Consider the following 21018-nt stretch of genomic DNA (forward strand, 5'->3'; position numbering starts at 1 on the left):
AACAAGCAGGACGCGACAGTGCTGTCCCCATCAGCCAGTGCGACTTAGGTCCGGGGGGCTTAGTGAGGGGCTCTCCTGGGTTGGGAGGGCGGGTATCCTGGAGACGTCTCAGGCAGCAGCTCAGGCAGGAGCTGCTCAGGCAGTGAGCTCTCGAGATCTCTCTCTCATACACACACACACACACACACACACACACACACACACACACACACTTGCACCCATGGGGAGCCGCCCCACCCCTGGCCTCCAGAGAACCACATCAGCTGGGTACCGACTGCCTTCCCCCAGGCCACCAGCCTCCCAGGGTGGCCCTGCAGCGGCCAGGGGTCTCGCTGGTGGCCGGGCCCCCCGGGGCCTGGAGGCTGAGCGGGCAGCCCTGGCAGCAGACAGCGTGCAGCAGGACCAGCTGTGGCGGGAGCTTCTGGAGGCTGAGAGGCGGAGCCAGTGGCGCTGGTGAGTGTCCTGCCCTTCCCTCCTCCCTGACACACCCGGGCTCAGGGTCTGGGAAGCTTCTGGAGAGGGAATAGGCCAGGGATGGGCATCGAGGGGCAGAGGCATGTGGCCCAGGGCGAGGAGAGAGCCCTCTGACACCTGCCTTGGGCACAGAGGGCGGGAGAGGCAGTCAGGGCCAGGTCAGGAGGGACCAGGGGACGGGTTTCCTCCATTCTGGGGCCAGCAGCCCTGTGCAAGCCTCCCCGGCTGGAGCTGGCAGGCTACATGCATGCAGGGGCGGGCCCTGTGGGGCCCAGAACCCAGACACTATCTGAGGAGAGACGCTGGCTCTGACGGGGGAGAGGATATCCCTGGGCACACTCATTCAACCCCAAAATGCCTGCAAGGCCGCCCTGGACATCCCGCTGTACTGGGGGGCAGCAGATCCTTCACGCACGGAAGGGCACCAAAAGCAGGCGGAGGCCACCAGGTGCCAAGGCCACCTGTGTGAGGACAGAAGCAAACCCAGAGCCCAGGCACCATCTCTCCCGGTTCCCTGAGGCCTCCTGGGGAGGCGCGTTAAGCCGAGGCCTGAAATGTGAGAAGGGGCCAAGGAAGAATGTGGCTTATTTCAAAACAAAGACCGTCTGTGGGTCTGTGGAGGCCTGGGTGGTTTTTGTAAGGAGACACCATCAAGGGTTTTACGTGGGAGCGTGACATGATCTAGTTTACTTTTTAAAATGACGAGTCTGGCTGCTTCAGAGTAAAGTGAGATGGGGGTGCGGTGGGGGAGGGGGTGGGGGGAGGGGGGGACAAGTTGACAGGCGGTGGCCGGAGCAAGAGTGTGTCTGTGCAGCTCAACTCTGGTGGAAGCGGAGCCGGAGATCTGGGGAAGACTGCAAGGACTGCTTTGGTGGCAGAATAATGAGAAGCACTGATGTCTCGGAGCGAGGGTGTGGCATGTGTATTGCGCGTGGCATGTTATGTGGCATGTTATGTGTGGTGGGTATGGTCTATGACATATGCGATGTGTGTGTACAGTGTGCCTCGTACGTGTGATGTGTATGGTGTGGGGTATGTGTGTGGTGTGGATGTCCGTGGTGTGGATGGTGTGGTGTGTGTAATGTGCGGTGTGTGCAGTATGGTATGTGCATGTGTGTGGTGTGTATGACATGTGTTGAGGCGTAACGGACATTTACAAAGAGTTGTGTGGTGCAGGGAAAACAGAGGAATTTATGAGGGAGCAATAGTAAGAGCAACTGAAACTGAGCGGACACTGGAGGAAGGGTGAGGAAGGAGTTGGGGTGACTGAGGGACCCAAGTGGGTAACTCAGGGAGAGCAGATGCCCGTGAAAAGTCTGAGCTCTGCTTGCATGAAGATGCCCACACCATACCCAGGTGGCATTGCCGGGAGACAGCGGGACGAGTGACTCTAGTCAGGGGCTGAAAACCCGCAGAGAGAGTGAGTTCGAGGTCACCAGGAGTGAGAGCAGGAGGAAGGGGTGATGCTAACTGTCAGGGGACTACTTTTGGGGGTGCAGAAAATATTCTAAAATCAGATAGTGATGATGGCCACACACCTCTGCATATGCTGATCATTACTGAGCTGGGCGCCTTCAAGGGTAAATTTTTTTTTTTAATGATTTATTTTATCTATTTATGCATACAAGAACTGGGGTCTAGGCCAGAGGTGCAAGGGTTTGGTGGTGAGAGGATTCACCAGAGACAGTGCCGCGGACCAGCACAGCAGTGAACGATGAGGTCGTCTCAGGGTTGAGAGACTGCGCAGGGTGGTCAGGGATTCGGTTAAAGAAATGACAAACAGACACACTTCAAGAGTGAAAATCTGAGTGTAATTTTATTTGAGTTGGTGACCAGTATTTATATGTTTTCTAAAAGCATAGGAATGGCGAACGTCAGTGAAGAAATCGGCTTGCTTATAGGTTTAGCTTATCATTGACAGGGCAGTGATTTACATCTGGACCCAGGCGCATTCCTAAGTAGTTAGGCTATTCATTTTTCTTTTTGTTTTATATGATTACTTTTTGTTTTAACTACTCACTATTACTATTAATTAACACGGGTGAATTTTACTTTTCACAATGTAATATTTTTATCATTTAGATTAATACAAACTAGGCTAAGTATACAACAGAGAAATTATTAAGCTAGCAGTTCTATTAATACACAGAGTTTAGTAACGTTTCATTTGAATCAGCCTAGTTATTAGATTTCGTATGTTCTTTTTTAATCGGCAAACCAATGACCTTTTAAACAGAGAAAGAGAAAAGATTTTAGAGAGACAGTTGTATTAGAATAAAGTTTGTGGGTCTAAAGAAGGTGAGATAAGTTTCCGAGCGGACAGCATTCCTGTAGTGGCTTCTGGTGGTCGTTATCTTTCAACAGGCTTCCGTCTTATCTATGTCTTCAGGCGGTTTTTTGCTGTTCTCCTCCTGCGCGCTGGTTGCCCAGCCGGACCTAGGGATTCCTAGAGGTCACTGCAGGAGGAGGTGCAGCAAGTCAGGGGGTTTTGCTGTTCTCCGCCTGCGCGCTGGTTGCCCAGCCGGACCTAGGGACCGTGGCGCAAGCCATTAGCCCTAAGGGTCACTGCAGGGGGAGGTGCAGCAGACAGAGTGGGGAGCAGAGCAGAAATCCACTGCTGGGGGGAGCAGCGGGGAGACAGGGGAGGTCTGCTGCGCCCTGTGGGTTGGCTCCCTGGCCAGGGATCAAACTCAGGCCACAGTGGCTGGCGGTAGCTTGAAAGCGTTGAGACTTGACTCCTGCGCCACCGGGGAGGCCCTTAAAGGGTAAATCTTAGGATATGTGATGATATCACCATCAACAAAAAAGAGGGGGAGTCTGGCAGCTCGGCTCTAAGCTCATGCATAAAGCATTTAGGCGCCTTGAACAACCACCAAAAAGAACCTCTAGGTATGCATAAACAGGGCGGCATATGCCATATTTTGTTCTTGGATAGAAAGACTAGCAGTGGAAAGAAACCTGTGACTGTTAATAAAAAAAAAAGTTAGTTCTTCAAAAAAAGTACTTCCAGAAATAAAAGTGAATACAAAACACAACTGAAGTGAGAAAACAAGGAGGTGCAAAGCGTGAAGAAATAGAACCCCAGAACAAAAAAGTGCAATACACCTACAAACGGAGCCCCCCCAAAAGAGAATGAGAAGAAGGATTGAATAGAAAATGCCTGAGAATTTTCCAGAAACAGGTGATGGTGAAGGGAGGGCCCCTGTGGCCCCACAGTCCCTGGAATCAAGACACTGCTGATGAGCTCACGCTCCTGCTTATGGGGAAAAGCATAATGAGGGGCCGTGCAGTTCAGTGGGAGAGTTTGGAATCAATGATGCCCGTAGAAACCTAAGCAAAGTGGAAGAAAACGTAATTATTAAACGGAGAGAAAAACCCAAGTTGTACAAGTTACACTTAGTTCACCAGGGAACAAAATTACATAATCATAAAATATGAACCATAAATATCAATTTAACTGTAACCTATAATAAATTATTTTGGAGGAAATGAGGGGAAGAGAAAAGGGTCAGAATATCATCCACAATCTTCCACCCACAGGGGGTCGCTGGGTTTGCTATTTCAGCATATGGGTGTGGAAGGACTAAAGACACAGCTGAAGACCAGAAGCTGGGGGCCTCCCTGCTGGCCTAGGGGTGAGTCTCAGCGCCATCCCTGCTACGGCCTGAGTTCCATCCCCGGCCAGGGAGCTACCCACAGGGCGCGGCAGACCTCTCCTGTCTCCCCGCTGCTCCCCTCAGCAGTGGATTTCAGTGGATCCACCTGTTCTGCTCTGGTGAATCCTCTCACCCCCCCCCCCCAGGCCCACGCCTGTGGCCTACACCCCAGCTCTTTTACACAACAATAAATAAAAGCTTTAAAAACAACAACAACTAGAAAGTGATCCCAGCCATCGGGTGCAGGGACTGTGGGGGCTGGACACAGAAATCTACTTTTATTGTGAACCTAGTTTGACTTTTCAACAACAGGTTAAAATAAAAGTTCAACCTCCCCTGCAGGTAATGCACCCACCGCTCCTCCGTCCCAACCTTTCTCTGCAGAACTTCCTGGAAGGTTACTGTTGACCCCAAACAAAAGCAGTCAGGTAGTGCAACAATAAGTGTGCATGTCCCCAAATTCAAGTGCAACACCCCCAAATAACCCCAGGAGGACCCCCTCTGTCCCACCCCAGGGAAACAGCATACCTCCCTGGCAGACGCAGGCATGTGGGGTCCATGACGCCCCCTAAACGGCCTGCTGAATGTTACTGTCCACATTACAAAGAAAACTGGGTTTTCTTCCCAAAATCCCTGCGGGCTGGCACGGTGGCCCTGGCGCTGCAGCGGGACTCGTGGGCACCGGCCCCGTCCGCGCCGGCTGCTGAAACGCTCGCTCGCTTCTCAGGACTCATCATAGGTCCCTGGTTGCCGTCTGGCCTCTGTGACTTGGGCTGGCGGACGTGCCGTGTCTCGGAGCCCGGGCCCCTCCCAACCACCGCCTGCGTTTCCCTTCCAGGGCGCAGAACTGGAGTTTCCTGAAGGACTACGACCCCCTGGTAAGCCGCTCGGGCGGGCACCTCGGTGCTCACTCTCTCTCCAAGGGGATCCAGGGTCTAGTCGGCCCCAGGCCGGATGGACGGGGATGGATGAAAGTCTTTCTTGGTTCAAGGAACTTGGGATCTGGTGGGAGGGAAAACTCTTGTGGGAGACATTTAGAAATTAATCTTTCCCGGTGCTTCCTGATTTTATGAAGACAGCCCAAGCCCGGGGGGGGGGGGGGGGAGCAGCTCCTGCCCAGCCCGAGGGTGTCAACTGGTTCCCCGGCCCGAGGGTGTCAGCGGTGTGGCGTGAGGGGCGGCGCGCCCAGAATGGAGAATTTTGGGTGAAAATACTTTGTAAACTCCCCCCGTCAGCATCACACCTCCAACCAGTGCTGTGCCCCCCATTACAAAACTGACTACCCAGCGCCCCTGCTTAAAATCCTTCAAGAAATCTGCACTTTTTAGGGGGGCTTAAGCCTCCCCACCACACTGCCCCACAGGCTCTCTCTCACCCTACTCTTTGTGCTGCTGTTCCAGCCCGAAATCCCTCCCCATCTGGTGCGCCTGGTAGACTTACTCCTTCCCCAAGACCCCACTGCTCCTGAGAGGACCCCCCAGCGGGTGTGACTGGGACATTGTCCCGCACCCCCCAGCCCCTCCTCTGGACGCCACATGCCGCGCGGTGCTGAGCCTCCCTGGTGCTGAGCTGCTTCCAAGAAAGGACAAAGAGGCTGCCTCGCCGCAGGCGCCCTCCCCCCAACAAAGTCCTTAGCACTCGGGTCACGGTGGATGAGTGAGCAAGTGGGAGGGAGACTCTGGCTGTGAGAAGAGGGTCAGCAACTCAGTCTGGAAAGCGAGCAGAGGAGCCAGGCCACGCCGACCGGGCCGGCCTGCTCGGGGAGGCCTCGTGTGCAGCTGGCGCCGCGGGGCAGCCACCCTGGCACGGAAGCCTCAGCTGCTGGGGCCAGAAATCCCACACGGGGCTCCTGGTCCGGACGTCCAGTCGCGTCGCTCAGCCAGGGCCCTGCGCTGGTAACCGGAGCGCCGACGTCCTGCCCCCATGCAGAGGCCGCCCGCGCCCAGGCCTGTCCGGGCGAGCCAGCACCCGCTTACCTGCCGGGCCCGGCCCTGCCGTTGCTCTCGGGCGGCGCAAAGCCACCTGCGGCAGGGCCGGGAGGCTGCGGGTGTCCCCACTGAGCAGAGCCCTTTTCTCTTTTTTAAACCAAGGTCATGTGGGCATCCCACCTGCTGCCTGTGGGCACGGGGCGGCCTGTGGGGGAGAGCGGCGCCGTTCCTGGGGCTCCTTCCCCGGCCTCCGTGCAGAACTCTCCCGCTGGGCTGGGGGTCGCCCTGCCCTCACCCCACTCTTCCTCTGCCCAGCAAATCTAGTTTCCTTGCTCCCTCCCATGACCCCCCTCCTTAGTAAGACGGGAGGGCTCTGTATGAGGCAGCCTCCCCTTAGACACCTGCGAACAGTGGGTGCCTCTGAAAGGTTCGTCTCCTTTGGTTTCCTTCTTTCTTTCTTTCCCTTTGTGCTGGAGCTCACGTTGGCTGACGTCACTGTTTGCGCTTTAGCGTGCAGGGTCTCCCCTGTCAGGTGTCTGCATCTCAGGCATCCGATCCTGTGCCCCCCAAGGGCCCCCATGCCTTTTAATCCATGCATTTCCTCCTCCCGCGCGAGCCTGCTCCGGAAGCCTCCAGGAAGCTTGTCCACGAGTGTTCTGAGCACCGTCCTCCAAACAGCTCCCCCAAACTGGAGCTGACCCCAAGGTCACACAGACAGAAGAGTAAGGTGGGGAATACTCCTGCCCTCCTATGGGAAGCGGCAGCCAGAACTGAGATGGCGCATGTCTGCACAGGACACGCCCGCATAGGTCACACCTGCACAGGACACACCTGCACGGGACACACCTGCACGGGACACACCTGCGCGGGGCACACCTATATGGGACACACCTGCACGGGGCACACCTGCACAGGTCACACCTGCATAGGGACACACCCCTACAGTTTGCACCTGTACAGGACACACCTGCATAGGGACACACCCCCCAGTTGGCACCTGTACAGGACACACCTGCATAGAGACACACTCCCTCACACCCACACAGGTCACACCTGCACACGGGACACGCCCCCACAGGGACGGGCCTCCTGATGGGTTGAGAGAAGGCGCTAGACGCGAGCTGCCACCCCTGGGACGAAGTTCTGACGAGAGGGAACTGGACATCGGGCCTGGTCATCAGGGAAGGGGTCTGGGTCGGGGGCGAGGAAGTGACCTGGGCTGCGCCGTCACTGCCCGGCCCAGAGGCGCCTGCGGGCTGGGGCTCCCGCCCGGGCCGCGGCTCCCAGGGACATGGGACCGTCCTCTCTCCGCAGGGCAACAAGAAGGAGCCGGTGGTGCTGCCCGACTACGTGCCTTTCTTTTCCGACACGGTCCCCAACTCCGCGAGCCGGGTGGTGGGCAGCAGGGTGGACACGCCCCTGGGCCGCGCCCTCGCGGGCATGGACTTCTCCTTCGTGGGCGGCGTCCGCAAGAAGAGGCTGGAGGACGAGCTGCGGCCCGCGTAGGCGGCCCAGCCCCAGCCCCAGCCCCAGCAGGTAGGGGCTGCTCGCTAAGCGGTGGTCACCGCCCCTCCCCAGGATGGTGGGCAGCCCAGGTGAACTAAGTGGGTGATCTGACCCCGCGTGTCCAAGCACAGATTGCACAAGGGCTTGCTTGCTCTCGGCTGGTCAGGGGCTGGGGTTAGCCCTGCCTTCCTGGGCACACAGCTGGGCCGGCTTCCCGGGGCCTCAAGCGCAGCGGTGGGACCCGCGGTGGCCAGTGGAAAAGGAGAAAAACAGACAAGCGCTTCCAGGCTGGGCTCTGACTCCGGATCGGGGGAGCCTGCCCGACCGCAGATGCGGAGTGAGGGCGCTGCAGAGCCGAGCCCCGCGCCCCCCAGCCAGCCACAGGAGCTGGGAACCAGCAAAGACACAAGCCCAGCCCCAATCACAGCCGCCGCCACATTTCTGGTGTAAAGGAGCAGTTTAAGCTCAGCGTCTAGTTTCTCCTCCAACCCACGCCCTCGGCAGCCGGAGGGCGGCTGTGTTCACATCACGAGGCCTGAGCTACCAGCAGAAGCTGAGACTCGGGTTCCGAGGCCCAAAGTTCCCGAGGCCGGGACACGGCCAGCACCGCAGAGCTCACCGGACCCAGCCCGGGCTCCCGCAGAGAAGGAGCCGTGGCCCCGAATGGAGCTGCACCAGCTGCTCCTCCCGACACTGGCTCCACTGGGCTGAGCGGCTGGTGCTAAGCCTCGGTGCCGTTTGCCTGTGTTAGCTCAGTAAAGCCTCTCATGACCTCAGAGACGGGACTTTTGTGCCCACAGATGAGGAAACCGAGGCACAGAGGGGTCAGTCCCTTGCCTGACACCACACAGCTCCTTCCAGAGACCTGTTATGATTCCTGAAACTACGCTCAGTTACACTCCGGCTCGGACACCCGGAGTGCTCCGAAAATTGAATCCCAAGTGCTGAACACGTTTTGTGATTTTTCTGCTTAAAGGAAGTCTCTGGGCCCTTGGGAAAGGGGAGCTGGTTCCCCCGTGTCTACCTCTCCCCGCCCCTCCAACAGCGTGTCCGTGGCAGGGACGTTCCGCAGACCGTGCCAGGTCCACGCCACGCTTCCCCATGCCCCGGACCGGCCTGGGCCCTGCGGCCGGTCACGGAACAAACCACTGCTTGGGCCCAGCGGGGAAGAGGCAGGACAAGCCCAGGGGCCAAGGCCACGCAGCTGCAGCTTCGAGGGAAGGCCAGGCCCATCGGGGACGGCCTGGTGCAGAGGCAGCCGCTGATGGCTCCTGAGTCCCGGCCTGTGGTTTGCCATAAGCACACTCGGCCAGGAAAGCAACGGTTATGTCCATTTGAGGGAAAGGATGGAAGCAAGAGCGTTCTGGGGACTTGAGGTTAAATCCAGAGGCTGTGGGTGAGCTTCCCGCCGGCCCTGGAGGGAGGCCGGGGGCTCAGCCCGCCACTTGCTGGAAGCACAGCCGCGTGCAGACGCTGGGCCCGGAGCGGACTCCTGCCTGGCCACAGCCCAGAGCGACTCTTGTGTGTCACGGTCTCCGCTGAGACACTCGGGCACCCCAAACTCATTCCAACTGCTCAGGGTCCCACAGCTTGTGAAGAGCCAGGACCCCATGGCCAGGGGCCTCTCCAGGCCTCAGTCTCCGCAGCTGCGAAAAGAGCGAGGGGGGACAGCGGCCTGGGGTCCAGGGCCAGAGCATTCATGGCTCGCTGAGTCCTGCGGGGTTGGGGCCCTTTCACCACCAAGGGCTTTAGCTGGCTGCACTCATGCAGCGTAACAGGACACCCCATTTCTCGCTCACAGGTCTGCACGGAGCCGGGGGTCAGCTGATCTGAGCTCAGCTGGCGTTGGCGCAAAGGTTCAGGTCCAGTCCAAGTTGGCCCACAAGGCTGTGGGAGCCACAGCTCCTGGGCACGGGGTGGGGGCACAGGGAGCCGCGAGGCAGTGGCGGCTTCCCTGCGTGCAGTGCACCTGCTAACCGCTTAGCCAAACAGCCCCTGTGGCCAGTCCAGCCTCTGCGGGGCAAGAAAGCAAGTTTCTTGACCACAGCAGGAGGTCACGGGCAAACATCTTCTGGGTAACAACCCCAACCCCAGTGCAGAGGCCCTGACCAGTTGGATAAGTAGCTCTAGACATGGTTTTCTATAAAACGTTCTGGCCAGACCTGGTCCTGTCCAGACCTAGAAAAGTCCTTCCAGAACCAGGCACCTGCTCCCGCCTGCCCCTGCTGGCCCCCACCCTGGGGTTCGCAGCCTGCAGGAGTTCAGACCCAGTGTACAACTCTCTCCGGGAGCTGAGACAACACCCTCTCTCCAACTTGGGGTTCCGGGAGGAAGTCCTGTTACAGAAGGGGACCACCAGCTGTCCTGGAGGAAAAGGCAGGGAGATGGGGGGGTATTTCTGCAAGGCGGGCCCACTGGGCCAGGAAGGGCGGAGGGGGGAGACCTGGACAGAGAGCCCCTGGGCAGCACCCCTTCCTCTCTGCAGGGTCTGGCCTCTCTCCCCTGGAGCTCAAAGTCCTACTTTAAAATGAAGCATCGCGGACACGCCCTCCCGTCTTCTGTCTTTGAGCTGCTCAGTACGAAAGCTGCCGGCCTGTCCACACGAGCAGAACGCGGGGTGACTCTCCCCGGCTGGTCTGGATCACGGACTCGGGCTCCCCGTGCTGCACCGCCAGCCCCCCCTCCAATACACCACGCAGATTCGACAGCGTTACTTCACCCGCGAATATTTCAGTATCTCTAGGGGCGAGGATCACACACGCCGCGTCTCTGCCGTCCTCGGCCTCCTGCGGGCCCCCCTGGGCCTCCTGCTCCCCCTCCGCTGCCCGCGAGCCGCGCCCCGGGCTGCCCAGGGCGCCGGGGCCGGGCGGGGGCAGGTGCGGGGCGCACGGGCGGCCGAAGCGGGCGGACTCCCTGCCGAGGGTCACCCCACACCCAGCCCTGCAGCCGGGCTCTGTGACCCAGACCCCCCCTCCGCGGTCTCCAGGGCGGGAAGCTGCGCCCCGCCCCGCACCCCGAGGCCACGTCCCGGTCCCCGTCTCCTCAGCAGAGCCTAGTTCCCCTCCCGGGCTCCGGGGCGCCACCCCCCCACCGCCGCACGCGCAGGGGAGGCGGGACCCCGCGGCCGCAGGTGGCTGCTCCCCGGGCGCGGGGCGGGGCGCTGAGGGGGAGACAAACTCCGGGGTGAGGACGCCCGTGGTCCCGGGGCGCGGCCTCGCCCGGGGCGCGGTGAGTCAGCAGCGCGGCCGGACCCGCCTCCGGGGCGGGGCGGACTCGGGCCCGGACAATGGGGTGTCGGGAGCGGCCCGCGGGGAGCCCCGACAGAGCGGGGCCGGGGCCGGAGGAAGTGGGGCGAGGGGCGAGCCCGTCCCTTGCGCCCCGAGGGCAGGGCCCGGACGGAGCGGGCCTGGGGGCGGGGCCCGCGGTCGCGGGGTGCGGTCCGGAAAGGGGCGGGGGGCTGGGACGGGGGGCGCCGGCGGGATGTTTTGAAGCGAGTCCCGCGGAGGCGGCGCCGGGCGGGCCGGGCGGAGACCCGACGGGGCGGGCCCGGCGGGCGGGCGGGGCCGGCCGGGCCGGGGAAGCGGAAGGGCCCGACGGAGCCGGAGCCGCGCGGCGCGCACAGCAGCGCCCGGACCCGCCGCCCCGCGCCCGCGCCCCGCGCCCCGCGCCCCGCGCCCCCCGCCCCCCGCCATGCGCGCGCTGCTGCTGGGCGCCTGCAACTGGACCACGCTGGGCGCGTGCGCGGCGCTCAAGCTGCCGCAGATCTCGGCCGTGCTGGGGGCGCGCGGCGCGCGGGGCGTCAGCCTCCCGGGCCTGCTGCTGGAGCTCGCGGGGTAAGGCCGCGCCCCGGGACCGCGCCCGCCCCGTCCGCGCCCGCAGAGCCGGGGCCGGGGAGCTGGGGCGAGGCGGGCGGGGCCGCGCACGCCCGGCTCACAGACGGGGACACCCCGAAACCCGGCGTCCGTGGTAACAAGTCGCCGGCTTCCCCGCCCGAGGCCCTCGCCCAGACGCCGCTCCCAGGCGCGCCCCCCGCGCCCCTTCTCGGGCCTCCGTTTCCTCGCCCGTAAAGCCAGGGGCTGGCGTTAAAGATGCCCACGATGAGGGGGTTCGAGGCCGCAAGCTCCCGGGAGGGCGGGGCGCGGGGGAGCGGGTTCGGGCGTCAGGACCCCGAGGGGGGCCCGGCCCCGCCCCGACGGCCGCGCGGGGAGCGGCCTGACAACCGCGGGGTCGGGAGGCCTCGAAGGGCGGGAAACGCGGCACCGGCCGGGGGGTCCCCGGCGCCCCCGTGCAGCCCGCCGCCCCGGGGTGCCCGCTGGCTCTGGGCGGCGCTGGGCAGCCGCGCTCCGTCGAGGGCCGGGCGGGCCGGGCAGCGCCCCCCACCCCGCCGCGCCCCCGAGGGCGCCCCCGAGGGAGCGGCTGTGAGCGACGCTGCAGTGCTGGGGCGCCCCGGAGGGGGCGCGGGGCTGGGGGCGCCGCTGGAGGCAGGGCCGGGGTTGGGGGGGCGCGCGGAGGGCTTGGGGCCCGCGAGGACCCGGGCGGCCCCGAACCCTCGCCGCAGGGGGCGCGGAAGACGACGGGCCGGGGCTCGACCTTGATGGCCGCAGAAGGTCGGCAGGTCCTCCTCGGCTCCCCGCGCCCCAACCCGCCGGGACGCGAGCCCCGCCCCGTGCCGAGCCCGGGCCCGCCCCTCCCCGGCCGGCGCGCGGGGCCACCGCGTCGCAGGCTCGACTGCAGGGGGCGCGCTGCCCACCCCCCCACCCCCCCCCCCCCGCGACCCGGACGCCACCTGCTGCGCCCCCCTCCCCGCTCGCGCCTCGCGTCTGCGCCCCGCGCCCGTGGGGCGTCCTGACCCCCCGGCTCAGGTCCGCGGACTCAGCCTTGGCGGCCTGGACGGGGCAGGGGTGCTGGGCGACCCCGCTTTCCTTTCCCGGGCCGGCGCGCCGAAATTTAGGGGTTCTAGGCAGGATTCCTTTGGGGAGCCCTTGGGTGTGGACCCGGCCATTGCCGCCGCCCCTGGCCCCATGTGGGCGCGCGAGGTTTGCGTTTAAACCTCCAGATTCTGGCCTGGAGCCACCGCAGCCGGCAAGAAAGACGCTTCCTGCCTCTGGATCCCAGGCTGCAGGGCGCGGGGGTGGCATCCCGGAGAGTCCGGGTCCCCTAGAAAAAGCAGATACACACGGGTCACCCTGGGAGCAGACATAGCCTGGGGGGTGCAGGTGGCCCAGGACTGGGGTCAGGAGATGCAGGAGCTGACCCTCCTGTCTTCCCCGAGCTTTCGTCTTGTCTTATCTCCGGGGGCTCAGTTTCCCCATGTGGCCTGTGAAATGGGGCGGCCCACTCCGGTGACCCCTCGCTGCAGTCACCGAGCGAGGCAACACGCCCTCCATTAGCTGTGCGCCCCGGCGAGGATCCCCAAGCCTTTCCCCTCACACCTCTGCCGTGTATCCCTTGGGCAGGCCTCCGCGATGGGGGGCCGTGCTCCCCGCCCACTGCCTGCTCTGCTGCTGCGCCTTCCCCGCGGAGGAGAGCGGTCAAGCGGGGCCTCTGGCTGGCCTGTGCGAGCCTCACTGCGGCGTGAAAGCAGAGACATTGGGGGACAGCTGGACAGTGGCTCCGAGGGCGCTGGCTGGCTGGGGTGTGCGCGGGGAAGGACGCTCAGGCCTTCCCAGGGTCTTCACCTGCCCCCCAATGCCCAGACCCCGCAGAGCCAGAACTTCCTCGAAGGATCCGAGGCTTGTTCTTCAGCCTTCCCCTCTGCCCTCTGCTCCTGCCACGCTGCGGAGGCTGCATGCTCCGCCATCCTCTTCCCGGAGGGTCTCGGGGTGAGCGCTGAGCCCAGGCACGCCCAGCCCTGGCGGGGACGGCTGGCCTGCTTCAGTGTCTTTCTTGGCCCGCGTGCTTTGTGGGTGATCGTCTGACGGGGCCCCTCGCAGGAGCCCAGCTTGGATACAGGCCGGCCTGGGAAGCTCCAGCTCTCCTGCTCCCGGCCAGGGGTAGACCTCTAGGGAGCCGGCTTGTGGGTGACCTTCCTCGGGGCCTTGACAGACCCCAGGCATCACGCCAGCGCCCACCAGGCCTGGGCGCCCCGACCTGCCCGTGAGGAGCAAGCAGCCCCTCCTTTTTGTTCGGGATCTCCTGCCCCAGTCCTGGGGCTCTGCCGGGGCCTCACGCTGTTGGTCCATCTGTGTTCAGGGGTGCCCTCCCACTCCCCAGGTTCCTGGTGTTTCTCCGGTACCAGTGTTACTACGAGTACCCGCTGCTGACCTACCTGGAGTACCCCATCCTCATCGCACAAGGTAAGCCGCCTCTCGGCGCCCCCGCGCCCCGGCACCCCTGCCCCCGCTCACCGGGCTCTCCCTTGCAGACATCGTGCTCCTGCTCTGCATCTTCCACTTCAACGGGAACGCGAAGGGGGCAGCACCCTACATCGTCCTGTATCCTTCCGGCATCTGGGATCTGGGAGTGGGGGGCTGGGCCTCCGATGTGTTGCTGGTTTGCAGAGAGCAGGTCCTGGACCAGAGGCCTGTTCCACTGTTTAAACTGAAAAAGAACCCCAAAGGCGATGCTCCACGGGGGGGAACCTGCCCCCAGCCCCTCTGCTCCAGAACAGCCCCTGCACCTTTGTTCCCACGGGGCACTGAGCTTGCTGGAAAACCAAGGCCCTTCCTCCAGCCCTCCTGCCCCGGGCCTTGCTCTCCTGGGGTCGGGAAATCAGCAGACAGGCCCCACCTGACTCCAGAGCTCGAGCCGCCTGCTTTGTACTTTGTCATCCTCCCGCTTCATGGGGGGGGGGGGTCCTTTAAGGGCTGAGCCTTGGGCGGTAAGTTGGAGCCGCTGCCTGGGTGGGGACCAAGCTCGCCCTCGCCACGTCTCCCAGCCTCTCTTCTCCCCCGTGGCCTCCTAGCAGGTGTCCCCTTGAGCTGGTTTTAACTTTTTCCAACTCTGGCAAGTTCCAGCAGAGCCGCTGCCCATTCCGCTCTCGCTCTCGCTCCCGCGCGGGCCTCTGGGCTCGGTGCCCCCGGGGGGCCGGGCCTCCATGGTTGTGTCCCTTAGCGCCGCCAGGTTTGCCGCGTCCTGGTTCCTCCTCACCCTGCAGAAGTGGATCCTCGACCTGGCCATGGTGGGTACGGCCCCTTGAAAAGAAGCCACCGGGGGACAGGCCTGTCACCTGCGGGGGTTTCGGCCGTGCCGAGGCAGTGGGGGCGACTCCCTCAAATGTGCTGAAAGTTTCTTCCTTTATGGGGGTGGGCGGAGGCCGGCTTGGGAGGTGGAAACAGTGACACGGAACAGCGCGCTGCCTTCTCACTGGGCCCGAGTGCCGTCCTGGCCACCCTCACTGGCTGGTTGCCCGTGTCCCCAGGCATGTTTTGTCCTCCTTGGCGAGGGCCCCGCTGTCTCGTGCCTGGCTTGGGCCCACGCCCCGCCGTGGGAGACGCCGCTAGGGCCTCGGGGGCCTCGGGCCAGAGCCTTCTCTTGCTCCCTTTTTCTCCACCCTTGGATTCTGGCCTTGCGCACGTCGCTTCTTACTCGACCCGAACATTCGGCTTCAGAACCTTCGGGTCTCTGGCGCCCTCGCTGGTTTAACCAAAGGGCTCCCACTGTCCGTTCTCTCTGCCTCAGAACTTCTGCACCGTCATCAGCGCCGCCAGTAAGTTCGCCCAGCTCCAGTGCCTGTGGAGGACCCGGGACTCGGGCGCCGTGAGTGCCCTCACGTGGATCCTCGCCTCCTACACCTGCGCCGGTAAGAGAGCCTGGGCTGGGGGGCTTGGGGGGCTCCCCAGATGGCGCTGACTCGGTGTCCCTAGTCACAGCGCCTTGAGCGTGGATGCCTTGCCAAGGGCTGTTCAGATAGGACCTCGAGGGCGTCCGTATTTACCAGGCTGGTGGATTCCAAACTGCTCTCCCATTTCTGTAGTCCGGTTGCTAAAAGACAGGGAGGCCACACCCTCCTCCAAAAAGCTAATAGTCCCGCTTGTGTGACAGCAGCAAGAGCCTGGTTATATCGAATCCGCTAACTCGTTTTAAAATTCCTAAACAAAACTAAAAAATAAAATTTGAAGGTGATGTAACAGATTGCAGCAGCCACAGTCATCTTGGCTTTGGAGAGTGAATGTAATTTTCATCGACAAGGTTTTCCTGGAATGACATTGCTTGGTGGCAACTTTGGCATGCACTGCCCATTGGATGCCGGCAGCAGCCACCTCAGATACGCGTAGGTGGAAACATCTCCAGAGCTGTCGCTTGAGATGTACTAGTTTTAGATGTTTGAAGTTTACATCTTCTTGCTTCTTCTATATTTAAGGGACCAAGTTCTATAGCCAGGGTTGCTGGTAGGGGTTTTTATGTCCAAGGTGATTTCAAATTAAGACTATTTTAGCTTTAAAATGAAGTGATATTATGAAATTATATATTTCACATGTAGTTCTATTGTATATATAAATATATGTATACACTATGATTTCTAGAATCGCAGGTTAGCTGTATTACCTATTACCTCCATAATTCTGTGTTTTATCTTCAGGTATTTTAATCTTTAAAATGTTGCTTTTAAGAAATCTGGGGCACGTGTGACTGCTGAGTCCATGTATTACGGTTCAATCTATTTTGCATGGCACTCTGTGCGTAACAAGTGCTTAATTATTTGTTGAATAATGGTCTGAAACTCAGCCTCCCTTCCTTTTTTTTTTTTAAATATTTATTTATGCGTACAAGAGCTGGGGTACAGGCCAGAGATGTGGGGGGCGGTGAGAGGACTCGCCAGAGACAGAGTGGGGAACAGAACAGGCAGACTGACTGAAACACACTGCTGAGGGGAGCAGCAGGGAGACAGGAGAGGTCTGCCTCGCCATGTGTAAGCTCCCTGGCCGGCCGGGGATCGAACTCGTGCTGCAGAGGCTGCGGATTGCTTCATAGTGCGGTGCTTAACCCCTTGTGCCACCAGGGAGGCCCTCCCTTCCTTTTTTGAACCATGAGGGCAACAGTTTGAGCACCTCTAAGAAATGAATGAAATCTGCACTTAGCACTCGTCCTCACTTGGCGGGTTTCTGTGGGTGTCTCCGTGCTGGGGTGGGTGCTGCCAGCACTGATGGCCTTTTCAAGCCTGAGAACCCTTTGGTAGGGCACCTGCCTGGCTGAACGGAATCTCCAGCTAGTTAAGTTCCGTTTCTTCCATGCACGTTCCCACTGGACGGCAGCTGTTTGCACGCCAGCCACGCGTCCATCCTCGGCTTATCAAAATTGGCAAAGTAGATCCCTCAGATTTGGTCTCCGCCTTTCAGAGGCTCGGGTTACTTGCAAGATCAGATCACAGGGCTGAGCTGGGCTGGCTTGTGCTGAGCGCTGAGCGCGGCCTCAGGCTGTGGGGGCACGCGATCTGGCTCCGTGGAAGGCGCTGCAGGCCAGCCCACCCTCTGGCTCCCGTCCTTTGTCTGCAGCGCTTCCATCTCCCCCTGCTGCTAAGCGAAGTGCTGCCCGGAAACCAAGTGAGCTAGTCAGGCAGTTCAGGTAGACCCGCAGGAACATCTAACCCTTTCCTGGTCTCCGTTTTCTTTGTGAAAGAAGGGGGGAAAGTCCAGCTTTTACAACAGTGTTTTTAGTTACCGCGGGGCTTTCACTCAATGAAATCTTACCTGGAGTATGTGAGATTTTCAGAAGTTGCTCTTTGGGGTGCGAGAGCTGCCAGCTGGCAGCCGCAGGGGGCAGAGGTCAGCCTTGCCCGGCCCCCTCGGGCAGCCCTGCTTCCTGGGACCGACTTCTGCGGGGCAGGCGGCTTCGTGGCCGCGGGGCAGGGGAGCGTGGCCAGGCCTCCGTGTCTTCTGAAATTTGGGGCTGTGTAGGACTCGGCCCTCATCCAGCTTTTCAAGAAGTTAGACTGCGTCCCTGCATTTAGACGAGGGAGATGCATTAGCTGAGCATCAGGATGTGTGAGCTGACATTCACGGTGAACGTTTTCTTTTACAGCAAGAATAGTCACGACTTTAATGACCACCAATGACCTTACAAGTAAGCAGAACGTCTTTCTTCCCATTTGCTTTGTGAATGCTGTGCCACTTGTGCCGCCTTCATAGGTGAGCTTGGGGTTTCTCAGCTCAGCTGCCTCCAGTGGACTGTAACTGCAGAGGTCAGCACCAGCATTCTGGGTCTTCCCCAGTCGCCATCACAGCGTTGAGATCTACTCCGCGTGCCTGGGGGGACGCCCCGCAGATGGCGTGCCTGGCTTCGAGGGGCCTCCACTCCAGTGGAAGCGGGCAGTGGCGTCCTCCCACGTGTAACTATTGGCAAGTGCTGTGAAATGTGCTTTGGGAGAGTAGGACAGGTCAGCACCCCGGGGGACCTGACCTGTCAGGAGGGACAGGGAAGATTAACTTGGCAGAAGAATAAGATCTGGAGAAAGGAAATTTCCAGATTTTCACAAGGGGCAGCATACACGAAGGTCACAAGGCTTAACCAGGGGGCTGGAGTGGTGAGTCTAATGAGGGGGGGAAGGGGCACAGGGCCAGGGGGCCCAGAGCCTCAGACAATTCCCCAGAAGCAGCAAGAAGGCTTTTTATTTTATTTTTTAATGATTATTTATGCGTACAAGAGCTGGGGTGCAGGCCAAAGGTGTGGGGTGAGAGGATTCACCAGAGACAGAGTGGGGAGTGAAACAGGTGCATCTACTGAAATCCACTGCTGAGGGGAGCAGTGGGGAGTCAGGAGAGGTCTGCTGCGCTGTGTGGGTAGCTCCCTGGCTGGGGATCGAACTCATGCTGCAGAGACTGCCAATAGCTTCATAGTGCTGAGACTTAACCCCTTGCACCACCGGGGAGGCCCAGGAAGGCTTTTTAAAGCAGGAGAGTGAGTGACATAATTATTTGATTCCAAGTCCTTGTCTTTTTTAAAAATAGGTTAGGACAAATTTAATAATTCCTTAGGCTGAGTTTTCAACAGCCAAATCGAGCATATTAAGTTTTGGAAAATGATTATGGCAGACGGTGTCACCTATTCAGTGAGGATTAGGAATATGCCCCTGGCATGTAGACCCTTAACACCAGCTAATTATTATTTGAGAAATGTTGCTACAAAACAGTGAGATGCATTTGTTAGCAGATCCTCTGCTTGGAGAAGAGGCAAACAGTAAACAACAGAACAAGCCTACATGTTACAAATTAAGTTTAAAAGTTTCTTTTGTCTCCAAGGTGACAACTATTCCTGGGGGTGATCAGTGTATCTGGATAAACTTTAAAAACAGTTTATCACAAGTGTTTTATGATCACAAAGATCCTTACCTCTGCTATGCCTTACTTAATAGGAGACTATCAGTCAAATCACTGTTAAAGTTGCATCTTTTAAACACATTTTTAAAAACCTTTTTCATGGTTACCTCAATATAAAATACATTTTGATAGGAAGGCCAGTTTTTCAGGATTACCTGGACATAATGTACGATATACATCTTTGTTCAACATGGAATGTTCTGAGACATCACTGTCCTCAGGACAAAAACTGAGTAAAGGGGTTTGAAAGGCTCAGAGGTCACTCAGCATTCACAGTAAGAAGCCCTTGTCCATGATGGGAGGCCACCTGGCTAGGGCTGGCCATCACATTGGGAACATCACCTTTCCAGAAACATCTGGAACCAAAGTTGTCAATAATTCTTACAACCCATAGTTTCTTTCATAGTTACTAAGTCTCATTTTTCTTTTTTTTTTTTTTGGGAGGGGTGGGGGGACTTTATTTAGGTTTTTATTCAGAGCAAGAGATAATTTTGTGTTATGTGAAAACAGTATTTTTTATCTGGCATTTTTAACTGCATAATTTTTCTTTCTTTCTCACTGATTTCAGTTCTTATACGTTTTGTGATCATGCTGGCTTTAAATATGTGGGTGACAGCTACAGTCCTTCGCTACCGGAAGGCCGCTGGAAAGGCCGAGTGACCCATGCTGACCCATGCGTTGTTCCTGCAAGCACAGCGGGTTTCTATAAACTCAACCAAAGGCTGGGGGGAGGGGGCGGGGGGGCTAAGCTAGTGGCTAAATCAAGGTTTTATAAATCCAGTCAGTTGTTCCAGAAGCTTTGAACAGAAGTCTTTTAAACTTCAGCCATTTGAACACTTGTCTACGGGTCCCCTCCCCACCCCTCCCCTCCGCCCACTTCGCGAGCTTAAGGCAGGGCCCAGGCATCTGCGGCTTTGAGCAGGCTGGCGGCTGCTGGGCGTTACCTGGGAAGCCCATTTTGAGATTACTCTCACGGTCATGACTACATGCTCTCCCAAGAGTTGACTACATCAGCATTCAGAATCTTTTAAGGAATAAGTCCTCTGTGCAGCACAAATGAACATAAATGGAGTGAAATTTTGCTCCAAGTCACAAGAGTATCTAATAAATTACTACTGCTCATTGGGATGTTTGGGGTAACCTTACTGTATGGAACGCAGCCTCCTCAGGCTGGCGAGACCATCCGGGCAAGCAAAAATGAAATTGACTCGTCCTTCTACCACCAGTCCTTTACCTTTATACTGTGTCTTTAAGGAGTTCCTAACGAAAGGTACTCTCAGCTGTGATCTCGACTTAGGATCGCCAATCCCGGGGTACTTCCTGAGGCACGCACGATGCCCCCCTTCTGAAAAGGAGCACCCTCTACAATAACCATTGTTGGAATCTGGAACAAAATACTGCTGACCTTGACTACTAAAAACATATGCAGTAAGGGGTATTGCTAGGTTCTGCCAACTACTTAGATTTTTACTATAGTATCTTATTCTAAACATGTTAAGATTATTGTATACTGTCTTCCCCTGTTGTTTATAAACCCAACAAAACTTTCTTTTTATAAACTCAAACTTTTTTCCATTCTAATCAATGGTATTATTATATGCAGTAAATGATGCTTGTAGAAAGTGTTTCCTATGCAAAATAAATTTTCAAATTTTGAACTCTGCTGAGTCTTAGCATTGTCAGTTGTCTATGAGTAGTTTGAAGTTATGTAAAGTACAGCTTTTAAATGCCAATCTAGGCCTAATCCTGTTAGAACTACTGCTTGGGACTAGCTGGAAGAGAAACATGTTATCTAAAAGCAAGTTTTGTAGTTTTAAAAATCAGTTATTTTTAAAAAGCTCAAGCTTTTCTCATATACAATTACAGTGTGCCCATTAGCATGAATACAAATTAATGTGATTTAGTCCGACGAATATTTTTAGATAATACTTTTTAAATTATTAAGTACTTTATCATTGCTTAAAGCAACTCTTAAGAATATACTTAGTTGAACTTTCCTCCTCCATTTTTATTTTGGTGGGAGGGGAACAAATACATGAGCTATTCTAGATATTCTATACACATTATCATACTTAATCCCACAATAATCCTATAAATAATCTGCTCTTTAGAGATGAAAACACGGCCTCTGGGGTGAATTATGTGCCACAGATCAAGAGGGTTAATGAAATGCTTTCTACAAAACACCTTCAGCACACT

At 58.3% G+C, this 21018-nt stretch overlaps 2 protein-coding genes across 3 annotated transcripts; both read left to right on the top strand.

The window, feature by feature from the left end:
• Positions 1 to 220: 220 nt before the first annotated feature.
• On the top strand, positions 221 to 7564 carry CIMIP5 (ciliary microtubule inner protein 5; the record flags this gene model as incomplete). The annotated part of the gene is made up of 3 exons (XM_084234511.1): positions 221 to 453; positions 4969 to 5008; positions 7373 to 7564. The coding sequence occupies 3 exons, from the start codon at positions 221 to 223 to the stop codon at positions 7562 to 7564; spliced, it is 465 nt and encodes a 154-aa protein (XP_084090637.1).
• A 3690-nt stretch (positions 7565 to 11254) lies between these two features.
• On the top strand, positions 11255 to 19479 carry SLC66A3 (solute carrier family 66 member 3; the record flags this gene model as incomplete). Of its 2 annotated transcripts, XM_084234933.1 has the most annotated exons (7): positions 11255 to 11397; positions 13778 to 13860; positions 13929 to 13998; positions 14627 to 14684; positions 15185 to 15305; positions 17525 to 17566; positions 19388 to 19479. In XM_084234933.1, 7 exons carry the CDS (start codon positions 11255 to 11257, stop codon positions 19477 to 19479), a joined length of 609 nt encoding a protein of 202 aa, XP_084091059.1. The 2 variants fall into 2 exon arrangements, with proteins under 2 accessions (XP_084091059.1, XP_084091060.1); XM_084234934.1 differs by lacking the exon at positions 17525 to 17566.
• Positions 19480 to 21018: the final 1539 nt, after the last annotated feature.

The sequence above is a fragment of the Talpa europaea genome (genome assembly GCF_964194135.1).
Source record: "Talpa europaea genome assembly, chromosome: 6".
Taxonomy (NCBI): Eukaryota; Metazoa; Chordata; class Mammalia; order Eulipotyphla; family Talpidae; genus Talpa; species Talpa europaea.